This window comes from Takifugu flavidus, chromosome 1, assembly GCF_003711565.1.
Source record: "Takifugu flavidus isolate HTHZ2018 chromosome 1, ASM371156v2, whole genome shotgun sequence".
Classification (NCBI taxonomy): Eukaryota; Metazoa; Chordata; class Actinopteri; order Tetraodontiformes; family Tetraodontidae; genus Takifugu; species Takifugu flavidus.
The window spans coordinates 9,318,903-9,345,360 of NC_079520.1; the positions used below are offsets into that span (position 1 = coordinate 9,318,903).

Sequence of the window (26,458 nt, forward strand, 5' to 3'; positions counted from 1 at the left end):
CAAGACAACAAAAATAAATTTGTGGACAAGCCAGAGTGCATGATGGCGGCGTCGCTGCTACGCCGGGATAAGAAAGCTACTGCTGCCCACTTAAAGGCAGACTTAAATCGGACTGACAATAGCTCCGGTGTCCGACAACTTCAAGAGCTGCTCGACTCCGTTCTAAATCCCGAAAAACCAGCGACGGACACAGAAGCTCTTGACTGGTGTAAATGTCTGATTGCAGGAGGCGAAGGTTTCGAGGAGTTCTGCAAAACGGTCCGGTCCTATGACAACGCGACTCTGTGCGGCTTGGTTTGGACGGCTAATTTCGTAGCATATCGCTGTCGGACGTGCGGCATCTCCCCGTGCATGTCACTGTGTGCTGAATGTTTTAATAACGGAGACCACACGGGCCATGATTTCAACATGTTTCGGAGCCAGGCTGGCGGGGCCTGTGATTGTGGAGACAGTAATGTCATGCGAGAGAGTGGGTAAGTCCAGGCTAGCTGCTAGCCAAACTGACTGTGCTAAAATGATAGCCAGTTGTGTTTTGACAGGTCTTGTGCGAAGTGGGGGGGATAGTGTAATTTCAGAATTTGTTCTGTTTTGTGACACACAATTCTACTAGAAATATAGGAATTACTGCCAGGTGGCAAGCGTTTCAACATCATTCTGCTCTGTCATTTATTTAGCAAACCTCCCACTAAGCAGCTCTGGTTAGAGGCTTAGCCAGTCGTTCTTTCTCGGTTTAGACGCTGTAATCTCTATGAATCTATAGATTCTATAGATCTATTTGGTGGAAATGTGGACGCGGTCTCCCCAACTGCTGATGTTTAGCAGTTACTTGATTACTATTTTTATCTAAATGACTTGAGGATTGCATCTCTCCTACAGCTCAATCACCGTCAAATCTCACGTCTTCACTATTATTATCCACAATGTACAGTTTAGAAGAAAGGTCAAAATCTACCCACACAGAGTGACATTTTTATTTTAAAAAGCAGGTGGACGGTGAGTGGTCTGAAACATTGATGGTTTGCTTTTGTGTTTTGACAGATTTTGTAGACGGCATCGGTTGAGGACAGGAGAAAATGTCCCCTCAATACCTCGAGACCTTCTCTTGATGTCTGAGATGGTTCTTCCTCGCTTTATAATGTGTATCATCCAATATCTGAGGGATGGATACGTTGAGCCAGGTGAAGCTATTCCTGAAAGTAGTCCAATTTCTGGGAGCCAAGTGTGACTTTGTCTCATTAATCAAGTTGAAATTATTTCTTTAATTTATTGTGATGTTTTATTTACCATGTGTATGTCCTATTTAGTTTTAAATGGCTTATGATGCACACACTCAAATTCCCGTGTTTATACAGGATGTCAGCATGCACACATGTCAATTTGTTGACGAAAATTTCTTATCTTGCCTTACCAGACAGCTCATCTGAGCGAGATCTCCAGAAAGTCTTGCAGCAGCTGGAACCTCAGATCTCATTCTTGGAGGAGCTCACAAAGATGGGGGGAGCAATGAGGACTGTGATGACAAAGATCTTGACAAATCAACAAACATTTAAGGAGTTGTGCATGGGTAAAATCAGCTGTACTGTACTCCACATGTGGAAATATATAGTTATGAGTAAACTGGTGTTGCCAAAAACCACAGTAAATGTGTGGGCTGGTTTTACGGTGCATTTTAATTGTTTAATAAAATAAATTGGGCACATATGAATATTAATTTGAATTCTGTGCTTAATTCTACAGGCCAAGAAGAGAATTTGTATGCTAAAAAGAACTACGACAAATATTTATCAGCTTTGAAGAATTCAGGTCTTGTGTCTGTGGAGGAAAAAACCCAGGTTGCCACAGGTGATGTTGCCGCTGGTGCTGAAGGTGGTGCAGGAGCAATGGTCCTGTTAGGTGCGATTACTCTGGCACATAAGATGATGCATAGTTATTTCACATGTCATATCTAATACTTTTATTTTTCATTTATTATTTAGGAACAACTACACCAGGAAGCCCAGAAGGATCTAATAAAGAGGTATGAGCTAGAAACACACAGCATATTAAGTGTAAACTATGTCTTTTGTTTATCCTTATACTGTAATTGATGGACATTTTGTTAATTTCTTGATTTAAAATTGTTATTTTCTCCCAGGAGGACCAAGATGGTGGACAGTCTGTCGGCCAGAGGAAAAGGGTTAAACTGAGCAGCAATACCAAAGGTAAATGACTTTCAGGAGCTGCTGCCCTCCGTGTTGCATGTTAAGGTTACTAATCATGTTTTCTTTGTAAATGCCTTCAGACCCATGTATTATTGAGTCATTAAAGCATAAGTGCTTTCTGGAGGAGCTGCTGTTTTGGACTATAAAATATGAGTTTCCTCAGAAGATGGTAACATTCTTATTAAATATGTTGCCAGATCAAGATTACAAGGTATTTTTCTCTTCCTTTGCTAATATTTGTTAAAGTACTTTGGTCCTTTTTCATATTTCCTATTATTTATAGTTGTAGTTGCCACTTTGGCTCTCACATGTGATTTGTAGTTGAAAGTTAACGGTTACTCCACATTTCAGACTAAATATTATTCCTCTTTTTGTCCTTCTAGATCACCTTTACAAAAACATTTGTCCAGCACTATGCATTTATTATGAAAACACTGATGAAGAGCCACGAGTCGGACACCATGTCCAACCGCATTGTACATATCAGTGTGCAGCTGTTCAGCAATGAGGAGTTGGCTCGACATGTGACAGAGGAGTGCCAGCTGCTGGACATCATGGTCACAGTCCTCCTGTATATGATGGAGAGTTGCCTTATTAAAAGTGAGCTTCAGGGTAAGTAGTCAGAATTAGAATAAAACTGGGTCTATTAACTGAGCCTGTTTCATCACTCTTGTCTTCAAATGGTATAATTTGCAAAAAGATGGTTGATGTGGTATCGTTTTAGTCTCCACATGCCAAGTGAGCAGCATGAGACTGTTGAGCGAGTTAAACTCGTATTGTCGGCCAAGTTATTCATTTCTATTTTTCCCCTTAGATGAAGAGAACAGCCGCCATGTTGTGGTGAACTGCAGCGAGGCTTTGCTGAAGAACAACACTTACTGGCCGTTAGTTAGTGATTTTATTAATATCCTCTCACACCAAAGCGTTGCAAAAAAGTTCCTGGAGGACCATTCATTGTTGATGCTCTGGATGAGCTTCGTGTCGTTTTTCCAGGGTAAGTCATTGTTGGAGTGTGTGTGTTCCAACAGATTTGGCCCTTTTACACGCTAATGGAAGCAACGTTTGGATGCGCTCACTCAAAAACATTTCAACCTAAAATGGCCTTTACAACAAATCCTTGTGAACAGATCCAATTGGAACACGTTCTCATTATTTTAGTTCAAAATTACAAATGTGAGCTATAATTTGGGGTATATTTATGGGTAATTTAATTTATTCATTGTATTATTAATATTTGTTCCTGTAACCAGTTAGTCAGCCACAAAAGCCGTCCTCAAATAATGCTGCTACTTCTTTTATTGGACTCTTTTGGTGATGTCGGCTTCTAGAAATGCAATTAAATGCAATTCAAAATAATCTTGCTTTGTCAGAGTATTAGTAGAGGTTGAGCTGCATGGTCAGAATCCGTAAGTTAAAGGGATCTGAAGTCAAACAGTTACCAGTTACAGTTACAGTTACCATTCTGTTTGGTGCTGTTCATTTTGTGTTCTCAACCACAGCCCTAAAAATAACATCCCTGCACAGTGAGCTTGAGTATCTTCTTGCTGACGTTATATCCACAAGTGTCACAGTTGTATGCAGTTTTGCAGCATAGTTATTTTCAATAAAATGTGAACCTTTAACCGTGTTTTATCCCTCTTCTCCTAAACATGAAAATGAATGTTTGAACATTAACACTGCAGACATTTTTGTCTAAATTTGAAATATTTCACTGCCGATAGGTATGAACTTGAATAAACGGGAGTTGAACGAACACGTGGAATTTGAGTCTCAGACATACTATGCAGCATTTGCAGCAGAGCTGGAGGCCTGTGCACAACCAATGTGGGGTCTTTTAACACACTGCAAAGTCAAAGTAAGCCCTGCCAGTGCCGTCATCAGCTTAACCACATCTTCTGTGTACTCTGCTGTCAATCTTTCATCGTTAATGGAAACTACATGTAAAACTATCTCCAAACAGGAGACGCAGGAATACACTAAAACTGTGGTGCGCTACTGCTTGGAGACTCTGCAGATCTGGTTCGATGCCATAGGCTTCATTGATGAGGTAAATTTCTAAATTTGGTTTGTTGTAAGCTTTTTAACTGGTTTCTCATAGTGACTCTGTCCTTCACAGCCTGCTCCAAATCAAGTCACATTTCACCTGCCGCTGCATCGCTACTATGCCATGTTCCTCAGTAAGGTAAATCAGAGATTTCCTCTATTAAGATGTGTCCTATTAATTATGGCTTGTGCCCAGGGTTAATTGTCAGTGTGTTGACAGGCTGTAAAGTGCCAAGGTCTGGACCTCGATAGCCTCCTGCCTGACCAGGAGATGTTGATGAAGATTATGGTCCATCCACTGCAAATCCAGGTATTATATTTGCAAAGGTCAATGCTGTTAGTCACTCTCTTCTAGGTTTGTAGCCCCCTTGTAACCAAGTATTAATGTGTGTTGCTGTAGGCATGTCTGTCAGAGATCCACAGCAACATGTGGGTCAGGAATGGTTTGCAGATCAAAGGGCAGGCGATGACCTATGTGCAGTCCCACTTTTGTAACTCCATGATTGACCCTGACATCTATTTGCTCCAGGTTTGCATTTAGGGTTTACTTTAATTTCAAATCACAGTACCAAAATTACATTTAGGATTTTTCTTGCAGGTTTGTGCATCAAGACTAGATCCTGACTACTTTATCTCAAGTGTTTTTGAGAGGTGAGCTCTATTTATTTTAAAATTTTTCCTTTTTTTTTTTTTTTTTTTTTTTAACTGTTTAGGTGCATTAAATATTCATCTACTATGCAGGTTCAAAGTGGTGGACCTGCTAACGATGGCTTCTCAGCATCAGAATGCTGTGTTGGACTCGGAGCAAGAGAGGCCGATGCTCGAAGGAGCGCTGACCTTCCTGGTTATATTGACCAGCCTTCGCATTCATTTAGGTAGATTGTTTATTACGGGACACAATCTGTCAATTAAAAAATGTTGCACAGTAATTTACTGCTATAATGTTTAGCATGCTATACTTTAAGGGGAGGGTGGTGCATTGTAGGAACTGTTGAAGCACTGGGTCAAACCAAGTCAATCCTTCAAATAAGATGGATGTACTTTTAAATTATTAGAGCCACATTGATATTCCCTCAACCTCCTCCCTGAGTTCTGCTGTCTGGTATTTAAGTTAAGGTTCTAACCTTCCTCAGGTTATATTTACATTTATTTTATGGTTCTCACCAACAGGGATGACGGATGATGAGATCCTGCGAGCCGAGATGGTCTCGCAGCTGTGTATGAATGATCGTACACACAGCGCACTGTTAGACCTCGTATCCTTTAACTTTAGATCTTTAAGTTACCTTACTCTTTATAAGTTAGAGTCACAGTAGTCTGCTTTTCCTGTTTTTCTTTGACCATTTTTTCACTAGATTCCTGAGAATCCTAACCCAAAGAGCGGCATTGTGCCTGGGGCTTGTAGTTTTGAGGAGATGCTCTCTGCTGTGGCTGATTTCAAAGCACCTGTGTTTGAGCCAGGAGGCTCAATGCAACAAGGAATGTATACTCCTAAAGGTATGGAGTAGGAAGTGCTGTAAAAATGCTCTCGAATATCAAAATTTGGTAATAGAATAATTTCAGAACTGAGTCTTAATTTTGCTACACTTTACAATAGAATCAGTTGTTTTTTATGTACTGCTGTCCACTTGTATTTTTAATTGACAAATCACCTTTATATTCAAAGAATTGATTGTTGCTTTTCTTGTGTTAGTTCAATTGTTTTACTCTAACAAACCACAGTAATAGTAGTTGAACCCAAACTTATATCCAGATGGTAAAATCAGAAATTGAGGTTCAAATAAGCTGCCTTTGTTTGGTTCACATGATTAGTCCTCAGTTGGCCACTTGGTGGCAGGCTTGGACCACTTAAAACACAAAGGATAAAAGAAGAGCCCGGGCAGTTTCATTGTATATATGAGGTTTCCGAACAGCTGTCTCTTTTTCCACATCTAGCGGAAGTGTGGGAGAAAGAGTTTGACCCCATCATGGTTGTCCTCAGAACAGTCTATCGACGTGATGTCCAGTCAGCCATGGACAGATACGCAGCTTTGTAAGTTAAAACATGGGGCCTCAAGTTTAAAGGTTTCTTTTAGGCCAAAATTTTTACTTTTTTGATTTGGGTGTCTTTCTGCTAAGTCACCTTTTAGTGATTTAAGAGCAAGAACTTCAATGTCTACCAGGTACCGAGTAAAGTTAAATCCAATTACTTTTGTTGTTGAGGAAAAATCAATGTTACACTCTTAATTTGTAATAGAATCGGGGAAGTTTTTCTTGTTTGGCGCAGACATCTCCCAAGACAAATGTGTCTCTGAAGAAGATACCCCAGCATTAATTTTCTTGAAGGTCACTGGAATGTAGCTGCTAATTATAATGAAATAGTCCCTCAGCGAGTGCCTGTTTGAAATGGTAGTTGAGTAGATAACTTATTTATAATGGGATTTTGGTCTGGTCGTCTTTGGTGTAGCATAATTAAAAATATCATTGCATCCCCAATCTACTTAATTGTACTTTTCACACTTAAAATATGCTTTCCCCTCCCCCTAAAACCATTTCTGGTGTTATAAGGCCGAGGGAAGTTAGACTTTTCTTTCTCTTTCAAACACTGAAGCTGTTACAAGCTGCCCTGATGGCGCCTCATGTTTTGGAGTTTGAATATGATAGATTGCCTGTCAGGCTGGCCCAACGTTTATACAATAATGCTCTCATCATCAGTAATAGAGTGATCGGCTGTTCTGCAAGGTGGCTTTTCTAATGCATTGAATAAAGCCTTTTTGGACAGAATAATGCATGATGTCCCTCCATCTACCTTCAGTTATACTCTTTATATTGCTTTTTGCAAAATTAAACTGTGTTGGATATGTACGGTAGTAGCTGCACCTTCTTTTCTGATGTATCGTATTCTTTTTACTGGATGTTCTGACCGTTGTTCTTTTTTGATGGTAATTTAGTTTGAAACAGTCTGGTATCCACACTGGCAACCCATGGCCCCCTTACAAGGAAAGGACTCTTCTTCATCCATGTTACAAAGGCCTTATCAAGCTGTTGCATTGCAAGACGCTGCACATTGTGATATTTACACTTCTTTACAAGGTGACCTTTTCAGCATCTACTACAGCACAGCATTTGCATGTCAATTCAGCCCTTGAAATAAATTAGAAACGCCTGTTCTTGCTATCTGAAATTGCTACACAATTTAGAATAACAAGCAATTAATTGGTGCTGAGGTAAAACACGATACAGACACAAAAGGAAGTGTCTCATTTTGATGGTGCAATATGTTGCTCCAAAAAGACAAAAGCATTGCTCAGAATGTGATTGTTTTATACTGGCATAATTATACTGGGATGAATCTTTTGTGCAATTTTAGATATGGATGGATCATCAGAACATGTCTGAGCATGTTCTGTGCATGGTGCTGTACCTCATCGAGTTGGGCTTGGACAACCAAATTCAAGACCACAAGGAGGATGAGGTTTGATAGATCGCCTTTAGGTCAAAGCTGCTGTCATTATTCACAGTGTACACCTACTCTTACTGGTTTTTACTGGTTCCAGGAGCCTTGCATTGAGGAGCATTGCCATGACAGCTGGTTCCCTGGCACCAACCTCCTCTCCAATCTGCACCATGTCATTAACTTTGTTAGGGTCCGTGTCCCAGAGACAGCTCCTGAGGTGAAGAGAGAGGCTCCGCCCAGCACCAGCAACGAAGCATCTTCCTATGGCCAGGTAACAAAAAATAACCCAGTTAAATCAGAAGCAAGAAATGCACAATATTAGCACAATAATGTATTAGAGTGTTTGCCTACAAAAAAGGATAGTAAGATGGTGAACATGTTTCTTTATGAGTGTATCCACAAATGATTACAGGACACATTATTTGTGCGAGAGCTAATCCACAGCTCTTCGCTCAGTGTTTGTGGGCTTTACCCAGAGAATCAAAGCTCATGTTAAGTACAACCTATTTAAAGGGAAGCTGTGTCAGTCAGTGCTGAGCTGATCAGACCTGATGGAAACCTCTTGTATACAGTGTATCTTCGATCAGCTTTTAAAAGAGGGGCAAAACTCAAGCCAGCTGCCGAGTGTAAAATGTAGCACCATGAAAGCATATAAAGCAGGAAATTATGTAAATTTAAAGATTACTCACAGATCATTGATGTGAAAAACCACGAAACAGCCCTCTAGTGATCATGTGCTCTGCTCCTCCTGCCCTACAGCTGACACACTCCTAGTGAACATTGAAACTGTGTGCACAGAGGAGTAAATCTGCTTCTAATGGTTGAAATCACGATGAGTTTCCTTTATACATTCTGAAAACATGAAAATTAGCCACATTTTCCATCTGCTGACTCAACAGCTGAGAGGAAGTTAATATCATCCTTTTAATCTATTATCATATCTAACAGATTTCCTTTAAAGTAATCCTGCATCATAAGTTGAAACAAAACAGTTTGTGTTGGATGTGAAGTGTTTGATGATTAATTGATATATATAAATGGCGTTTCAAGGTGAATTGCTTCCACATTTTTCCTTTTTCATTCTAAGCTGTGCTAACTGGCTGCTGCCTGAAACTCTTTCTGCCCAGTTCATTTATCATTTAGTCACCTTAAGGCTTATGTATTACTTACCATACTAAAATGTTTTCTCTACATATGAAAACAGCACATCCTGTTGCAAATAGCTGCTGCATGTCCATGTAATTGGAGCTAAGATAAGCAATGCACATACTTCTAACTTTTAGCAATGAAGGCATTTTTGTTGCATTTCATATTTAGTTGTGCTGATATTCTAATGATGAAACATATTTTTAAATGGCATGTCGAAATCTAAGAAGCTTCTGATTAAGATGACCTTGCAAGGAATGATTTGTACATGAAAACCAGCCACTAGTTGTTATTTGCTTTTTTTAATGGTATTTCATATCATTATTATTTATATGACTGTACCTGCTTCACAGAATTCCAGGCGTCTTGCAGGGAATTGGAGAGAGGTAGCTATTTACAACCATTTTGTGGGAATGCTGGTGGCTTTGTTGCCAGCAGCAGCCATTTTTTCCCCTGCTGTTCATCTTTGTTTTGACTTTTTTTTTTTTAGCATTTGCTCGGTGTGTTTTTGAGGATGTCTGCTTTTGTGTGTTAAGGCATGTGTTTAACTCTCCAGTTAAGCCTTCCTTCCATATGTGATGCAGGTTTGGTAAATGCTTTTTAACCGCATGTCAGTATGATTGATGTTGACTCGACTTGGTTGTGATGTATGTTTATTTAACCCAGCAGATGAGGTCCTCTCTTGTCAGGTCAGGGCACTCCTTCAAATGGGGCACATTAACACCAGGACGCTTTGAATGTTCTCAGGTGTACAGTTGTGTTATTAGTGCTGGTATTTGTGAAACGTCAGCAAAAGTTCATTATGGCTATTTAATCAGACCTGTGTGTATTGTGCCCGTCTCAGAGCGTTGAGCAATTCATCAACGTCCATCATACTATTGGTCAGGGAGAGGTTCTGTGTGTGTTCAAAGGTAGACGTGATTATATTTGTGGGAATATTTTCATATTGTATGTGCTTTTAACCTGTGTTTAGATATTTTTTGAAAATGCATTTTCCCACATACCCGTTACTTTAATGACGTTAGCAGTTAACCTTTGTTGGTGTATCTTCAATTCACATACCTGTATTTGTTGCTTTTAAGTGTTGTGATTTATGAGTAAATTGTTTATTTTTATTTATTTTTTTTAGAATCTGCGGGAAGCTCAAGTTTTCAGCCTCGTAGCAGAACGCAGGAGGAAGTTCCAAGAAATTATCAATCGCAACAACACGGAAGCTACCCAGGTTGTCAGGCCCAAGAGCTCCTCAACACGCTGGGTTCCGCCAGGCACGGCACCTCAGCTGGTAACGGAGATCCTGGAGATCCGTGAGAGCATGCTGTCTCTCCTCATCAAGCTCCATCAGAAGTTGTCGTCAAAGCAGAACTCTCTTTCGGCATCCTGGCTGGAAGATATGGACACAAACCGTCACGCTCACGGAGATGGAATCACAGCAATCGAGCGCATCCTCACCAAGGCGGCCACCCGCAGCTGTCAGATTAAGCGTAGCATCCAAGATATTTGCGGAAAGGTCTGCCCTCCTGTGCCGCCAAAGAAAAACAGCCCCTCTGACAAGAAAACCATGGACAAAGAAGAAAGGTAACATAATCACGTGCTCTGGAAAATTACATTCATCACCATTGACTTGCATTTTATGAATCTTTTATGATATGTCTTTGACCCTTTCATGCGTGGAATTACAAGACCTGTGTCAGATTTTGGATGGTGCAACAAATGCCCTTTTTGTTGGTTGTTATGCAACCCTGGCAACCAAACTATGGTTTTAAAGGAAAAGAAAATAATAGTGACCACTGCGTTTAAAAGGGTCACAATAAAGCTCAGAAGCTTTGCTTTTAAAACCTGAATTTTCAGATATTCTGCGGCCAAAAAAACCCAAATTTTAATGTTGGTTTTAATCTTCTTACATTTTCTCACCACCCTTCCATTGTTATCACTAATGATGATTGAACGGACTGCAGCCATTTAATAATTACTTAATGTGTGGCTGGTCGCACCTCACGCACAAAGGTGAAAGTAAAAACTCCCATTCACATCCACTGCTACTGTTTCCAAGGCAACCGGAGAGGCAGGAATGTGGTCAGCAGCAGTGCGAAGCCCCTGCCCATTCATTATGCTAGTTGTCAGCACCCCCTACAACAATGAAATTATTAAGCTGTGCCTCTGTCAGCATTTGTTTATGTCCCCTTTTCAGAGCCTTAATTTACAGTTGTCGCTCTACTCTGAGCTGGGCAACCCAACATATTAGTTAATCAAGCTTTTCACACTACAGCCTGTTAAATACCTGCTGTGAATACATGAGTGTCCCCTGCTATCTCTGGTACATGCACACACCTGTGACATTTAGGCTGTACAGCAGACATGTTTACACAGAGTTATGAATTTGTGAGGTGAACATACAGGAAGTTTTCTCCTGATTGTATTGTGCTTTTCATTGAATCTTTCAGACGACAGAGAGCGAGAGAGAGGCAGCAGAAGCTGCTTGCTGAGTTTGCCTCAAGGCAAAAGAGCTTCATGGAAACAGCCATGGATGTTGGTAAGAGAACTCCCACTCATCAATGGATATTCATAGCTACTGCTGCTACTACTGCTGCTGCTACTACTGCTACTACTGCTGCTTACTACACCTGCTGCTGCTGCTACTACTGCTACTACACCTGCTGCTGCTGCTACTACTGCTACTACTACAACTGCTGCTGCTACTACTGCTACTACTACTGCTGCTACTACTACTACTACTGCTACTACCACTACCACCTAAGAGTTTGCCGCTGTAGCATATAATATAATCCAAACGGATTATATGCTGCATTAATGGTGCAACAGTGGATTTTATGTTCCAAACCAAACCTTTAGCATTAGGGTGAAACACTTACATTAACATGGTTATAAAACAGTCAGGTTTTCCTTCTGTGGCATCATTGATGCCAAGGTCGTAATATTCTAAAAACTGACATGTTTGGCAGATCAGGACTGACTAAAATGTTTGAAGAGTCAAAAATTCTCCTGTGCTTTAGTCCCTATCATGTTTTTGTTGTACTTTTTCACTGGAGGACAGCGACAAAGGCCCAAACCTACATTTGTGGTCTCTGCAGACCTGTTATGATAAAAGGGGATCTTGTGGGAGTGTGGCTTGCTGCTAGTGGAGGGCATATGGGATTAAATCACTTATAATTAGCTGGCCCACCCTGACACAACCTGGTTAGTAAATGAGTCATAACGGCTGCTGTGATCAGATTCCTCTTGCAGAACAGTATTGTGTCCTTTTCTACATGTTGAACTAAGCAGCTTTGAATTATTGTCACTGTAGGATGAAGATTGTTTAAATTGGTATTTTTGTTTGTACGGTATCTTTAAATTTGATTGCAGTAAGAGGTAACATTGCTTTCTTGGAAATATTGCAACATGATAGATTGGGAGAAAACAATAAATCAGCAGCACACCAACTGTGTGTGTCCTTGCTGCCTTGCATTTGAATGTGTGTACCTGATTGTTGCTCCGCGCCCTGCCGTGTCCTGGGGCTAATGGTGCAGCATTGACATTTAATACATCCTTCATTTCCCCAGGAACACAATGACCTCTCTTGAGAACATATTTTCCCAAAAAGCAATAAATCAATTTCCTACACAACTTGACATTTCCCCACAATATCTACTGCTCAAATTGAATGTTATTGTTAACATTTAAAACTCATTTTACATTATTAATCAGATATTTCCTCCAGTGTCAGTCACGTCACAAGGGTGGAATTTATTTAAATTGATAGTTGACAGTGTTTACACATTTATTGCTAATCTTTGTATGTTTTTTAAATAATGTTTTACAGCAGAACCTCTTCTTCTTCTATCTTTTCTAGAATCGCCTGACACTGAGGCAGCCATGGACCTTGGAGCATCAGAAGTAATGGAGTCTGAGGTCCTCTACGACTGTGTCATTTGTGGCCAGAGTGGCCCGTCCACAGAGGAAAGACCCTTTGGTTTAGTGGTTCTCCTTCAAGCATCCTCAGGTAGTTTGTGTGTCTGCATTCTGTCCCCGTGTTCAGAGATGTTGAATTAAAACTCAACAAATGTTTAGCTATTCTGTGTTTTTCTATATGGATTACCCATACCTTGTCTTCGGCATAGTTGATCTGCCATATTGGAAATGACACATGTAATTGGTTGGTTAGCCATATTTTTAATTGGTTTATTATTCATTCGGTTGATCCCTGTTCGTGTATCTGTTCCCGTCTTTTAAAGGGTAATTTCTTTTAAAAGCTGACAGCAGGGGTCACTTTGTTGTTAGAAATACTGAATGATCCTTTACTACACTGAATAGGTTCTACATTTCTTTTTAATGAACACCTGTGGTTGGCTTTCAGTGCTTGGGCACCGCTGCAGAAGCAAAGAAGCTAAGAAACTGCCGACGAGTGATGAAGAGCACATCTTTGCTGCAGACACGTGTGGGGTTGCAAATGACATCAGGCTCACACTCATGCAGCGATTCTTCAAAGATGTAGGTGTCTGCAAAATCTAACCAACTGGAACTATATTAAACTGTTATCAACTACATTAAGGGATAATTATGTTGCGAATAATTAACTTAATCTCTTTTTCTAAGCCATAACAATTCTGAACATGTAATTGGATGTTCGGGCTCATGTTCATTAGTTGCGTTTTATTTATTCATTACTCGCTAATTACCTAAGCTTATTTAGTCCACCGTTAAGAGAAGTGATCTGTCATTCTGTTCAATTACCTGCTTCTAGACAATGTTATTGTGTAACAGCATAGCAAAAATGCTCAGTTCTGTGGAGAGAAGCTCAAGAAAAAGATCAAACGTAGTATTTATTGAAGTTATAATGGCATTTTAAAGGTCTCCCTCATTCAAGGTTGCGGCAGCTGAATGATCTGCGGCGGTATGATTGATCTCTGATGTTTTCTCTCTTCTGTATTCTACAGAGCTCTTGTCTGCAGTCTGTGTCAATAGGTTGGGATGGGGGTGTTTACGTCCAGACCTGTGGACACACATTGCATATAGATTGTCAGAAGTCATATATGGAGTCTTTGAGGGTAAGACATGGGTTGGACTTTGAAAGTGACCTACCTGCATTAGTACAGGAATTCATCAGATCTTTGTTTATAGTGTGATCATTGTTCCAGACAATTTTAGCATCTTTCATCCCATTTCTCCTCAGAACGACCAGGTCCTCCAAGGTTTTTCTGTTGACAAGGGTGAATTTACCTGCCCACTGTGTCGACAGTTTGCCAATAGTGTTCTTCCATGTCGCCCTGGGCGGGGCACAGAGGCTGGTGCTTGGCACGCACCCACTAACAAGAGCATATGTGTGCTTGTTAGGGAGGTGGAAGACCTTCAGGAGAGACTATGCCTTTTTTCAGTAAGTGAGGTGCAATTTACTGTCACTGAAACATTCAATATGTAATGAAATAATCTTTAGTTTACCTTTGACATATTTTTCTTCACTGATTTCCTAAATAATGCCTTCCTGGTGTTCTTATATTCAAGACTGAGTCCAACTTGAGTAAAGAGATGGAGCTTGTTATTAAAGACATCAAGAATACCACACAGAAGAAATACATGGACTATGGAAAGAACCCTGGCTCTCCCGACAATGACTTTCTCTTTATGTACTCCGTGGCCAGGTGAGGACGCTGTCGGTCATTGTGGTAGAAGCATCTTCCTCTGCCTGCTAAATTACAGAATAATCTTAACATTGAAAAAGCAAAATGAAAATGAGATTTTTTTTCTTTGGGTGGTTTTGTGAAAAAGTGACCAGAAAAGCAGGTTGGTAAGTGGAGATATTTAACAGGAGGTAGTGCTCCATTGTTATAACCTACTGCTTAACCTTGTTTGGACTTTTTTACTGCGTTACTGTGAAAGTTTTGTATTTTCAATTTTAAATACTGAAACAAAATAACAACAAAGGGGTGTCTTTGATTATGTCCTTCAGATTATTTGCATCTGATCTCATGTAGGTGCAACTGTGAAAGAGCTTTTTGAATTGGGGGAGAATAAATGGACTGGATAGTCTCTTTTAAACCAACAGTATAATCAGACATGGTTACAATATTTGCTGTAATATGACACTTATTTGTCCAGAAAATACAAAAGCACAGGCTAGTGCAGGTTTCTCAAGACGCACTGACTTGACTGGAGTCTTTCTGAGGTGCTGCGCCTCCTCTTTACTTTCTTAATGTTCCATTACAATAATTACCCCACAGACAGAAAAAAGTCTTTTTTCCCTTCACCGTTGTCTCGGTTAAGTGTTTTACTCTAAAAAGCTTCTTTAACATGGACGATAAGATCAATACCAGAGCTGTTGCATAGTACTTGGATCAGATATATGGATTTCTTTGCATTCTGAGTAAATCACCATCACAACACTTCAGGGAGCTGTGATGGTGGTGTTGATTTATTTCCCAGCAAAGTTGTCATTCGAGTGCAGTATTGGTCCAGCAAGGCTGCAGCCTCCTAAAGCATTAGCACAGTTGTCACTCTTTGTCACCATTAAATGCCGTTTAATGTATTTGTGTGTTTCTGATCTCCTCTGACTAAATCATTCTGACACTAATTATCTTCATTGGTCTTTCATACAGTTCATTAATGTGACATTGTACTGGGGCAACTTGGGGTGAGCTAGCGGTCAAAAGCTTGCCAGTGAAACAGTCCTCTGTTGTTTTAAAACTTCATCTTTTCGTATGACATCATTGTGCTACCTGTGATGGGGGTTAGTGAAATGGCATGAATTGTGAAAAATGCACCTTTTGGTCCTTAAATTTTGCAGAAGCTTTTAGTTCACCTTGTGATCTGTGATTAGTAACATTACTCATTTCCAAAAATCTCCTGTTTAGTACAATCATCCAGACCTCTTACCCAACACTGGTCCGGCCTTCCGCCCTCAGCAAAATGCTCCCCTGAGCTCTGTCTGTGTCTGCCTGTTGGCTCTATGAAGTTCAATGAACAGCGCAAATTGCCTGAGGAGTGGAAAATTCCTTTGTCACACGGACACTCTTATCAGTGAAAGCCAGATGGAGCTCCACCGTGGCTACATTATCTATGTGAAATTGCTTTTTCTCCCAGGAAACCCATGGATTTGCCCCCACCTTCATGGCACATACAAAGAAATGACCAGTATCAAGATGAAAACAGCCCCAGATCACTCTTTTTTTAGGCCTTCCTATCTTTCTGCCATCTTTGTACTTCACTTGGTTTTCAGTTTATTCCCCTCACTATTTGGCTACAGGGAAATTACTGTCCCCAAGTGAAGGGTGTTGGATGTGCACGGGAAATTTACATTAGGGATTATTCATGAAGTGGTTGGAACAGCTTTTATGTTAATGGTGTAGCTTGTGCAAATAAGTCTTAGAAAGCTGTTATTTGCTTGATGTGGAGCTTCTGCTTCTGAACAGACACACTAAATGGCAAATGGCCAGACTAGCCACCATCTTTCATCTTCCTTATCAAAGCAGTCAGAAAGTCATACGTGACTTAAAGCTGAATTTGATAATGCTGCCATATATGCTGATACTACATTTTGTCTTTAAGACGTGGATACTGTTCCTTTATCAACAGCTCATTCTAATCTGTGTACATGGGAGCGTAACATGCTAGACTGTTGTTTTTAGTATGAGTCAGTTTGTGAGTTTTAAAAATTAATAAGCCTGATTTTGTTATTATAATGTAATAACTCTGCTGCTTAACTGTCAGTAACCTCCACTGTTTGATTGTTTTCATTGCATTTTGCCCTCTTCATTTTAGTAATAATGTGTATCCCCACAGGACAAACCTAGAGCTGGAACTTGTGCACCGGGGAGGGAACCTGTGTTCTGGAGGTGCCAGTGCAGCTGCCAAACGCTCCTGTCTCAGTGAGTGCTGTCTCTTTATATGTAATATCTCACCAAGCAATAAGAGTAGTCACAGGTTTTTGAATGTTAAGTACCAGAATGAAAGAAAGAAATATGAATATATGTGTATAGACACATACATGTGGTACATTGGTTCCACTGCTGTTTTATATTAGTGGAATGACAGCTGACACAAGCAACTGAAACTCCCAGATCATATCACTGCCCTTCAGCCACTACTAACAAGGCAGTCTTCATTTTTAGTCATTGGACTCAATGGATTAGAATGTTTTCAATAGAGGATATTAGTGGAAAGCGTGTGTGGTTACATCATCGTAAGGTTGACGGACAGGCTCCGCTCCACCTCCTGTTTGTTGGATTAATCTGTCAGTGCTGCAGCAGATTGGTCTGTCATTATTTAGTGGCTGAAATTAGGTTCCAAGCCGAAGGTTTTTCATTTGTGAAGAGCAATATTGGTACACCGTGCTGACTCACTAGTAACACAGCAGTGAGTCAACAGTCAGGAAATCAAATGGAAAGGAAATGGCAACTGTATGTCTATTTTAAGTAAAATCTTAAGTGGGTATATAACCTGTTTTTCTCCAGACGCTTATTCCCTTCTGTGACGTAGCTCTGATGACAACTATAGTCGGCCTTTTTTCTGTCATCTGTGAGCTCCTTGTTCTTCTAAAAACTGAACTTTATTTTTGAATCCACCATAATGGAATTAAAGTTCTTTATTAATGGTGTGGAACTGCAAATAACAGCTAAATTGTAATTTATTTGACTTTAGGTTGCAGTTACTGTGATGCGGTCTTTCAAAATATCTAAGATAATCCACCTTTTACTTGTCTTCCTTTGTCTTGCTGGTGACATGTCAATGTAAAATACAACCGCAGCCGCGACATCAGTAACTGTAGCAAGGACGAATAACTGCGATCATGTCTGGAGAGATTGATTTTATTCACATATCTTTCTTTTCTCATTCCCTCTCCCTCCCTCCTATTCCATAAGTCGTCCTGGTTGATCCTGGTAAGAGCTGTGGTGCTGTGATGAAAGGCAGCAGGCACACACATTGAGGAATGAGAAACAACAAAGGAATAATGTGCTTGCTTTCATCGCGCTACGTCTGTGTTGGCCTGTGGAGGGCAGTGTTGATTCAAGTATTCACATATTTGGAAGCTCTTGCTGCAGGATAACAGCCCAGTTTTGTAAAAATCAAACAGCAATAATGTTTCTTTACCAAGAAACTAAACAAAAGGCTGGTTCAGTGGTAATTACTGGTGTAGAAGTTCATCAATGTGGTTTACATGTATTCATTTCTTAGAAGATCTCAATTTATTTTAATTTGTGATTTCGTTTTTTATTTGTCTGTTCCTGGGAAAACAATCGGCAAATTGCATAGATTTACCTTATTTAGTGTAAGAAACTACTAGACGATGCAGCGTCACAAGTGCCCACGTGTGATTCCTTGTGTGTTGGGAGCTTCACTTCATGTTCCATTAGTTTCACACTGAACAGGTGTGACCTGACCAGAGTTGCTCAAGGCTATCAAGCAGTGACAAGGATCCATCTGGCCTCTCCTGGCTTGGCCTGGCCTGGCCTGGCCTGGCCTGGCCTGGAGCCAAATCATCAGTGTGCCTTCTCTTCATTAGAGCGCAACACTTTACTGAGGAACACTGCAAATGAACAGGCTCTTGTTGGTTTTGACCCTGCCAGGCATCTCTGACATTTCTTGTGTTATCTTCTTTTTTAGATCAGCTATTCCATGTGTTGGCCATGCACATGCGCCTGTATAGCATCGATTGGCGTACAACCCCTGGACAAAGCTGACACAGGTCACTCAATGCAGAGAGGCACAGTGAGTAACGTCTCTGCTAAATCTATAGCTGCATTCATACATTCTTTAACAGCCCCCACTCTCCACTTTTCGCCGCATGTGTTCTCCGCTGAAATAAACATGCAATGTACTTGCCCTCACAACCACCATTTCCTCCTGCCCCCAACAGCTTTTCTTCTACACAAAGAGGAGCTAAAAACAGAAAGGGGACCATGTGTGGTTACCATAGATACCAGTAATTGCTGCATCTGGCAAATTACTGGGCACTCCACAGAGAGCAAAGCAACCCTGTCCAATTCACTGTACTGAGAGCAAGTGCTCCAAACCATCATCATGCTAGCCTGACTTCTCAGCTCCCAGCTGGCTGAGCTGACTCCATCAAAGAGCCATATTTAACGAAACACAAAAGATGGTTCCGACCACACACGAGCTCTTAAATCACATCCGAACATGCTGTAGCATTTAACAGCATTTAACAATGCAGTATGAGCACGAACCCCTTCCTATTAGCCTGGAGAGACACCGGTTGTTAGCAGCGCTTGCAGCAGGACAGCGTTCTAAGTGGAGCCATTAGGCGTTTAAAATACTTTATTATGGTTTAAGAAAGAAGCGCTGTCATCGAGACCCTTGGGCACTAATCCTAATTTATCTATGCTAAATAGGACATAAAGAAAACCCTCAAAACATTATTCTTGTCTCTTTTTTGCCTTTTTTATCAAAGAAGAACATGCAAATATTGCAGCTATATTGTTTGTATGGAGTGGTAGAAATCGCTGTCCTCCCAGGCTTTCCTTCACTGCACAGTGAAATTAACTGGTGAGTGCCTTCGTAATGGAAAGGTATTATTCTTTAAGTGCAGTTCTTCTCACTGAAAACCCCCGAGGCCTTTTAAGTGTAGAGTGGGACCTTTTTGAATTGTCAACAGAAGAAGAGACATTTAAATGGAGTTGGTACACAATGAAAACTGCCTACATTAAGGAAGTTGGATGGAAAATGGAGAGAATGAGCTTTCAGAGCTCCATGGTTTGTTAATAGCATACAAAACACTTATGCATGTAGTCCTATTTTTATTTAACTACTTTATTATAAATATTCAACCATGTGACAAGACTTCAGTTGAATTATTCTTTAGAGGCAAGTTTCAGAATTAACAATGAAATGACAATATTTGATAAAATGAATATAAAGCTATAGTAATTATTAGATTGTGCTAACTGTAATGAAGACTAAAATTCAAGAAATTTGAATATTAGAAGATCGTTGGTCTAACTCTGGTAACGCACCAGCAGGATTTGAACCGTTGGCTTAACTTAGGACTTTGTCAAAGGACCTGTGATGTGCAGCACCTCGGACAAAAGACGAGCTGTTTTCTCTCTTTTGCAGCAGCTTTGATGAGGAGAGACCCGAGGTACCCATGCTGTTTCGAGATGTCCCTTCTCTCTTGATTATCTTCGTGCTAACAATGCCACAACCTCTGCGAAAAGGTATGACTTCTAAAGCTGCATCATGACATGACATGAGAGGATGGAGGGGGGTCTCTGAGTGGCTTCTCTACAAGGATAGCCCAGTTATCAGCGGTAATCAAGGCTGAGTGCTGGAAAGAATCCTTTCACATCTCTTATCAGAGCAGTTATTGCTGTTGTTTGGTGAAGGTCAGGGGCACTCGACCCTGCTGATGGGAGGGCTGCAGCTCCTCTATGTGTCCTTCACTTCTTCTACTTGCTTCCTCTGTTAGAAAAGGTGCAGGGCCACCGAAGAACCACTGCAATCCTGCAATACCTCAGTCATGCATTAATGCAGGTTGATGATTTTAGTGATGAATGAATTAGGGTGGAAGATTGATAAATGTGCAGTGTCTCTCTTTTCAAATGGACCAAAAGCCTGACACATGACCGGATCTGGGGGGGCGGGGGGGTGCTTTGCACTTGACTGCTGGAGAAAGATTGCCTCCTTTTTAGTGCAGCCTCTTAATTGTGTGTCCTGACACTTGTCACGGTGAGCAGGACATTGAGGATGTCAGGATCGCTCGGCTGGAAAGGAAAACAGATGGCACCCTTTGTTGCCTTTTTTATATAAATCAAATATACTTCGAGCTATATTTTCCACCTAATGACATCATGCACTATTCATTAAGGGTTTCTATGCAATCAGTTCCCACACACAGAGCTGCTGATTTCTTTCTTTTTTATAGATTAAAAATGTTATAAACAATATTCTATATATGAAAACTGGTTTAAACTGTCTTCTTTTGCAGAGCACTTTACCTGTGTGGTGAAGATGCTGTACAACCTTCAGTTCATCCAGGCTTTGGCTGCACTTTCTTCCAAGTTTAGTCCAGACGAAAGGCAGGCCTGGAGCACCGCTGGAGTACTAAAGAAGGTAACAAATTAGAGTTTCTTCACAGTGATAATGTGCAGTAGTGTCTCTACTTTCCAGTATCATCGATGCTATACAGATTCTTCGAGGTTTAACAGTCAGTCTCTTGGAAACGGGAACACTGTGTTAGACCTTGAAGGATTACTAGGACAGGAAAGAATTGGACACAGTCGGTATGTTGTCCAGGGGTATTATTACCTAGAACACAGAAAGACCATCTAAAACCATGAGATTCTGGATGAGGAGCGTCGTGCCGTTCACAGTAATTCATTTGTATTAGTCTCTCACCTCTGATAAATGACATTACTCCATTTTGGAGCCTCTCTGGAGGTAAATTTTGTGATGTACTCCAAATCATAAGCTTAATGGAACAGGAACAGCTGCTGACAGTCACTTTCACAGGTTGGGTAAAAGTCAGATTGCTCCACAAAATAATAAGGACAATAAATCAATGGGCTAAATTTAGGGCTATGGTGTGTTTAACACATGCTGGTTTCCTACAAACCATTCCCCTGTTTATATTGTTTTTCTTTATTATCTTAGTAATTGTGATGCTGGAGATCGCTGCATTATTGAGGATCTCCTTTGATTTAAGGAAAAAAAAAAGGGTCATTTCACTCTCCAGCCACACACTCATGCATTGTAATGTAGGTGTTCTCCAGCCATCCATTAAAAAAGACTGAAGATCAACAATGAGGACGACATTTATACTGGGTTTAATTAAATTGAAGTTGTCGGGAATATGCAGTGTGAACAAAGAGCAGAGCCTGGAGGAAGGCAGTCCATGGATTTAAAATTCCACCCCTATAAATCTCTGACAAAGGAAGCAGATAAGACCGCTGTTTTAAATTCTTCTGCGCTCGGCTTTGATAAACACGCGCAGCTCCTCTATGTAAAAATTCTCGCTGAACCAGTTGAATTTTTATCGGGAGTCTGAGTCGGCAATGTCTCTGCCTTTTATCAGATGTTTTTTAGTCGTGAAAGAATATTGCCTGCTGCTTCCTGAGCGTTATTTACTGTTACATCAAGTCGTGCACATTTTATACTTCTTTATGCTACTTTATTCAAATAACTCATTAAGTACATGAAATAGGAATAAAGGTAACCTTGGCCCTGTTCTGCCTTTGACCAGCACAGATATTTGACCCCGCGTCAGACTTTAGAGATGCTCCTCTCTGGGGTCAGGGTCAGGGTTAGGGTTAGGTCTAGGGATTGCATATGCTTATGATGCTACTCTTTGGTTTTCTGCTCTAGAATTCTTCACTTTCTGAGAAGTCTTTTGAGGTGCTTCTCAGTCTCGTCATCTCCGAGCTCTCCAAAGACAAGAGCGTCTACAAAGTGGACTCTAAAGAATCCTCAATGGTAAACGCTGCTAAACTCTTCACAGCAAAAGGGTTCTCGCTCTCCTTTTTTTCCTCTATAAATGAATTTTCCAGTGGACTGAGGTGTAATGATCAGAGCTAATGTCCACAGAGGTAGATGCCACAGTCCTCCCTCCAAGCTATGGCCAGGTTATTGATCAAGTATTGCTGCTGTTTCCCTCTCCAGCTGATCTCCAGTGTGTGGTCGCCTCAGTCTATCGAGTTCAGCCTCCAACAGTTCTGCCTGCCCTTCCTTCGCCTCTCCTGCCTTCTACAGCATCACCTCTATGGAGACAATCTCACGGGCTGCCAGGTGTGTTATGACTACATCCCTGTTGATATCATCACAACAAGTGTATAAATGAGAGTTTATGATCTTTGGTTGGTTTGGTTCTAAAAACTAATGAAGAAGAACGTGTTTGTGCTCACAGGAAGAAGATGAGTTCGCAGCCCTGGCTGCGTGTCTAGGGCTCTTCACCTCAGTCCCTCAACCCTCCAGCATGGTTAACAGTGCCTCATGCCTGCAGTGGCCCGTCAACGCCACTGATTTGGTGACGCAGTGGTGCACTGAGGTCACAGCTCTCTCTCAGATTCAGGCGGAGCAGTCGCTGGTATGTGTGGCCGTTGTTTCCTCTCGGGTACAGCAGCCCCACACTCGCTTGTCTGTGTCAGTCAAAGTCAGCCTCGCCTCAGAGCTAAATAGTTCTGAGAATGCAACAGTTCACTTTATAGACTTCTGCAAGGACTTCTGTTACCTGTCAATAGATTTTATAATTTGATGTATTGAAATTCTGTGTTGAAACATTTACTCAAATCACTGATATGATCATGCATGCTAGTAGTCTACCCAAATCTCTCCTTAAATCTGCTGAAAATGTTGCATCTAAAATAAAGCTACAGTATTTCTTCCTTGGGAAGCATGAAATGGCCTTAACTTTGAATAGACGGTGACTGTTCAAACAGAATAGAAAACTGCTGGATAAAACTGGGTTGTAAAGTTTTCCAATTCCCCGTCCCTCTCTTATCAGTAGTGTTCTGCCATCCCTCTGTCACCGGGGCTCCATCTAAAAACACATTTACTCCTCTGGGGTTTCTGTTCTATTGAAAGAAACTATATTTTTAATAAATTCACCTGCCGCCTAAATGTAACTCTAAATTATTAGCTGTAAATCACCCCGGTTTGTTTGAATTGACCTTTGTTTGTTTTCCTCTCTGGAGACTTTGCTTGTGCAGGATCCTCAGTGGGCACCACCTCGTCTCCTCCAGCCACCTGACAACTACAACATCATCTTCCAGTACTACCACAGGAAAGCTTGCACTGCCTGCAAAAAGGTGCCAAAAGACCCCGCCCTCTGCCTTGTTTGTGGCGCCTTCGTGTGTCTCAAAGGCGCATGCTGCAAACAGCAGGGTACCTGTGAATGCGTTTTGGTGAGCGTTTCAGCACATCCCACATCTTCCTTGCGTGGTTGTGTGTTTGTGCGTGTGTGTTTTTTTAAGACTTCCTGTGTCTTGCAGCACTCCCAACACTGTGGCGCAGCTACGGGCATCTTTCTACTGATAAATGCGTCAGTCATCATCATCATTCGAGGACATCGTTTCTGCCTCTGGGGATCTGTTTACCTTGATGCCCACGGAGAGGAGGACCGTGATCTCCGGTATGTCACCTGACATGATTATAGAGGAAATAATTGATCTATTTTATTGGGTTTAACACGTAAAAGGTCTCAGTTTACACTGTTCAAATACAAAAACTCTACAAAATCTGCTAGAAGCTCTTTGGAAGTATTTGCTGCAGTGAAAATTAACCCCCTCCCCCCTTCCCGCCTGGGTTTTCCCCCTCTGCTCTCTCTGCAGCCGTGGGAAGCCTCTCTTTTTATGTGAAGAAAGGTATCGCGTGTTGGAGCAACAGTGGGTCTCGCACACCTTTGACCACATCAATAAACGCTGGGGGCCTCACTATAACGGACTCTAAGATCTTCCAAAGTCCACCGACGACATCAACCCGTATCGTTTTTTTTGTCCTGGCTTTCATGTCTGCCTTGATCAAAAAAAAAAGAATTGGGGAAATGTGCTTAACAGACATGAAATGAGTTTATTGCTGCCACAGCTTTGGTTTACGTGAAGTTTGGTGTACAATCATCCCTAAGATTAACACGTGTGTGTGCTTAAGTGATTTCTTGTGTGGCTTTCACCAGGGGGAAAAAGAGAAAGGTCAAACTCAAAAGCACAAGACGATTGGTTCAGAACAGGTGTTTGAAGTCTGTCCTATTCATTTGGGTCTGAATAATCCATTCATCAGATGCTGACTGTCCCTGCAATGTTTGGTTACTTGACACCATTTTTGATGCTGTTGATGCATATCCCTTTGATTTATCAAATTGTGCTCTGCTTTGCTAACGTGAGTCTGAGGCTCCTGACGAGCGTAGCAACGTATTTCTTTGAGCCCTCGTCTGCTGACATGTGTTGGTGAGCGCAGCATGTCCTCCCATCAACGCGCCAGATTTCGTTAACTTTTTCAAACAGGAAAAAGGCTCTTTTTTATGGGTCTAGTTGCAATCCATCCTCAGGAATTTTCTTTTCTTTAAAATAAGTTTTAGATATTTAAATAAATGCTGCTGCTCGTCATTTAAATTTTAACTTTTGTGAAGATTTTCTTTTCTAAGACTGTGCATTTTATTATTTTATTTTTTTTTGTCGATGGCTGGGAATATTGACTCAAATTCACTTTAAAGTTTAAGGTGGTATGCGGTCATTTCATCACATTCTCTACAGCTCCGACAGTCCTGCCCTGTCTGCACCTCTGGTTTACAATTAAAGAAACTCAAGTCCTCAAAATGCCCACATCCAGTCTGACATCCAGTTTATTTGGTGCACAAAAAGTTTTCTTTTTTGAGAAAAATAACCCAGGATGGAGGATAGCAGGATGAGAATCTAAAAAAAAATCCAAAAAGTACCAGTTATTCCTTGAGCGGTATTTAAAAAAAAAAAAAAAAAAAAAAACCTTTGTGAGTTCCAACTGCAGGAACTTTGTGATGACTATCCCTCATACGTCATCTAGTTGTGATTTATTAGTTGCATTCCAACATCACAGAATATCAGGCTTGAGTATCTGTTCTACACTGTGCATGACGACCTTTAAGCCACCGATTATTTTAGTGTCTTGGTTATTATTTTTGTTAGTTATCGCTTGTTTTATTTTGTTTTTTGTTTTTTGGAAGGGTGGACATTCATCCCGCTGTGCCTGTGAGATTAATGTTCATGTGTTTTTTGGGTGATGAACATCACAGTGCCGATGACACTTCACGCTGGGTCGAGGAATCTTTGAGAAACACTTGAAGAAGCCCTCTTGAATTCATGCATGCTGCTTTTCTGTTAACTGACTCCTTTATTTTGCAGTTACACCCATTTTTGTAAATGACCGCAAACCAAACGGCCAACGAGTGTAAATTATATCTGAAAGCTCTTATGGTTCTCCTGTATGAATGAAGAGAGAATACAGTACATTACTGTAGGTGCTGACTCAAACTTTCTGAGTTTGACCAGAAAGTGTGACGTGGACATTTAATGCAAAATGTAACATATGTGAATAAAATATAATCACACTGATGTGTTTCTCCTTCTGACCTGTGTGCAGTCGTGCATATTGAAGCAGATGTAAAGGAGCTGCTCCTCCACCCCCAGCTCACCACCAGGGGTCTCAGTTCAAGACTTCCTCTCACCACTGCTCTCATAGAGGAGCGAGCTGGTGCAGACACTCAGGTGTCAATTATAGTGGTAATTCAGTGGTCTAGAAATGATTTTAAGGCTTAATTGTTATGATTTCACACAAATGGAGTTTTTAAAGCTCCATGATTATGATATAAATACTCAAAGCCCCCCCCCCCCCCCCCCCCCACACACACACACACACTGTATTTCTCAGCCATGTGACTGAGGGTAACTGGGTTGGAAGGTTGTTGAGGAGGGAGGCCCATGGTTTAATGACCAATAGCTGTACAAAGCCTCCATTTTCTGCCAATTAGACAACAAAGAGCAGAATTCTGTTGAGGGCCAGCAGAGGAATTTTGTCAGTGTGAAACGTCCACATTTTAGATGAAAGCAGAAATGTTGGTGTTTCAAGCAGTGCTGAGGAGAGCGTCACTGGACATTCCCCCGTTTAGCTCCTGCCCAGGTAGGTAAACTAAATAAACTGAATGGAACGGCTGAAAGCTCTGCAG

At 41.0% G+C, this 26,458-nt stretch overlaps 2 protein-coding genes across 5 annotated transcripts in view; both read left to right on the plus strand.

The window, feature by feature from the left end:
• The first annotated feature begins 13 nt into the window (after positions 1-13).
• Positions 14-25,847, plus strand: ubr3 (ubiquitin protein ligase E3 component n-recognin 3). Its single transcript, XM_057054372.1, is given in 41 exon segments — positions 14-473; positions 1,039-1,178; positions 1,412-1,564; positions 1,738-1,893; positions 1,977-2,017; positions 2,135-2,201; positions 2,282-2,412; positions 2,585-2,813; positions 3,016-3,195; positions 3,923-4,056; positions 4,162-4,248; positions 4,318-4,383; positions 4,465-4,554; positions 4,645-4,773; positions 4,843-4,895; positions 4,986-5,119; positions 5,415-5,500; positions 5,600-5,741; positions 6,180-6,276; positions 7,175-7,316; positions 7,594-7,698; positions 7,781-7,951; positions 9,180-9,212; positions 9,956-10,401; positions 11,268-11,356; positions 12,677-12,826; positions 13,181-13,314; positions 13,761-13,871; positions 13,997-14,197; positions 14,326-14,462; positions 16,600-16,685; positions 18,421-18,468; positions 18,471-18,525; positions 19,888-19,988; positions 20,759-20,883; positions 22,135-22,242; positions 22,429-22,554; positions 22,673-22,852; positions 23,460-23,669; positions 23,757-23,896; positions 24,096-25,847. Coding segments are annotated over 41 exon segments (5,565 nt in total). The 5' UTR covers positions 14-39; the 3' UTR covers positions 24,214-25,847.
• A 324-nt stretch (positions 25,848-26,171) lies between these two features.
• myo3b (myosin IIIB) overlaps positions 26,172-26,458 on the plus strand; it is a 48,274-nt gene continuing 47,987 nt past the window's right edge. For 2 of the 4 annotated variants that reach the window (XM_057044909.1, XM_057044926.1), the window contains exon 1: positions 26,178-26,412. In XM_057044909.1, coding sequence (XP_056900889.1) covers positions 26,334-26,412 — 79 coding nt within the window. In that variant the 5' untranslated portion in view covers positions 26,178-26,333. Of the gene's footprint in view, positions 26,413-26,458 lie in introns of all 4 variants that reach the window. The other 2 variants (XR_008952315.1, XM_057044919.1) reach the window with 2 other exon arrangements.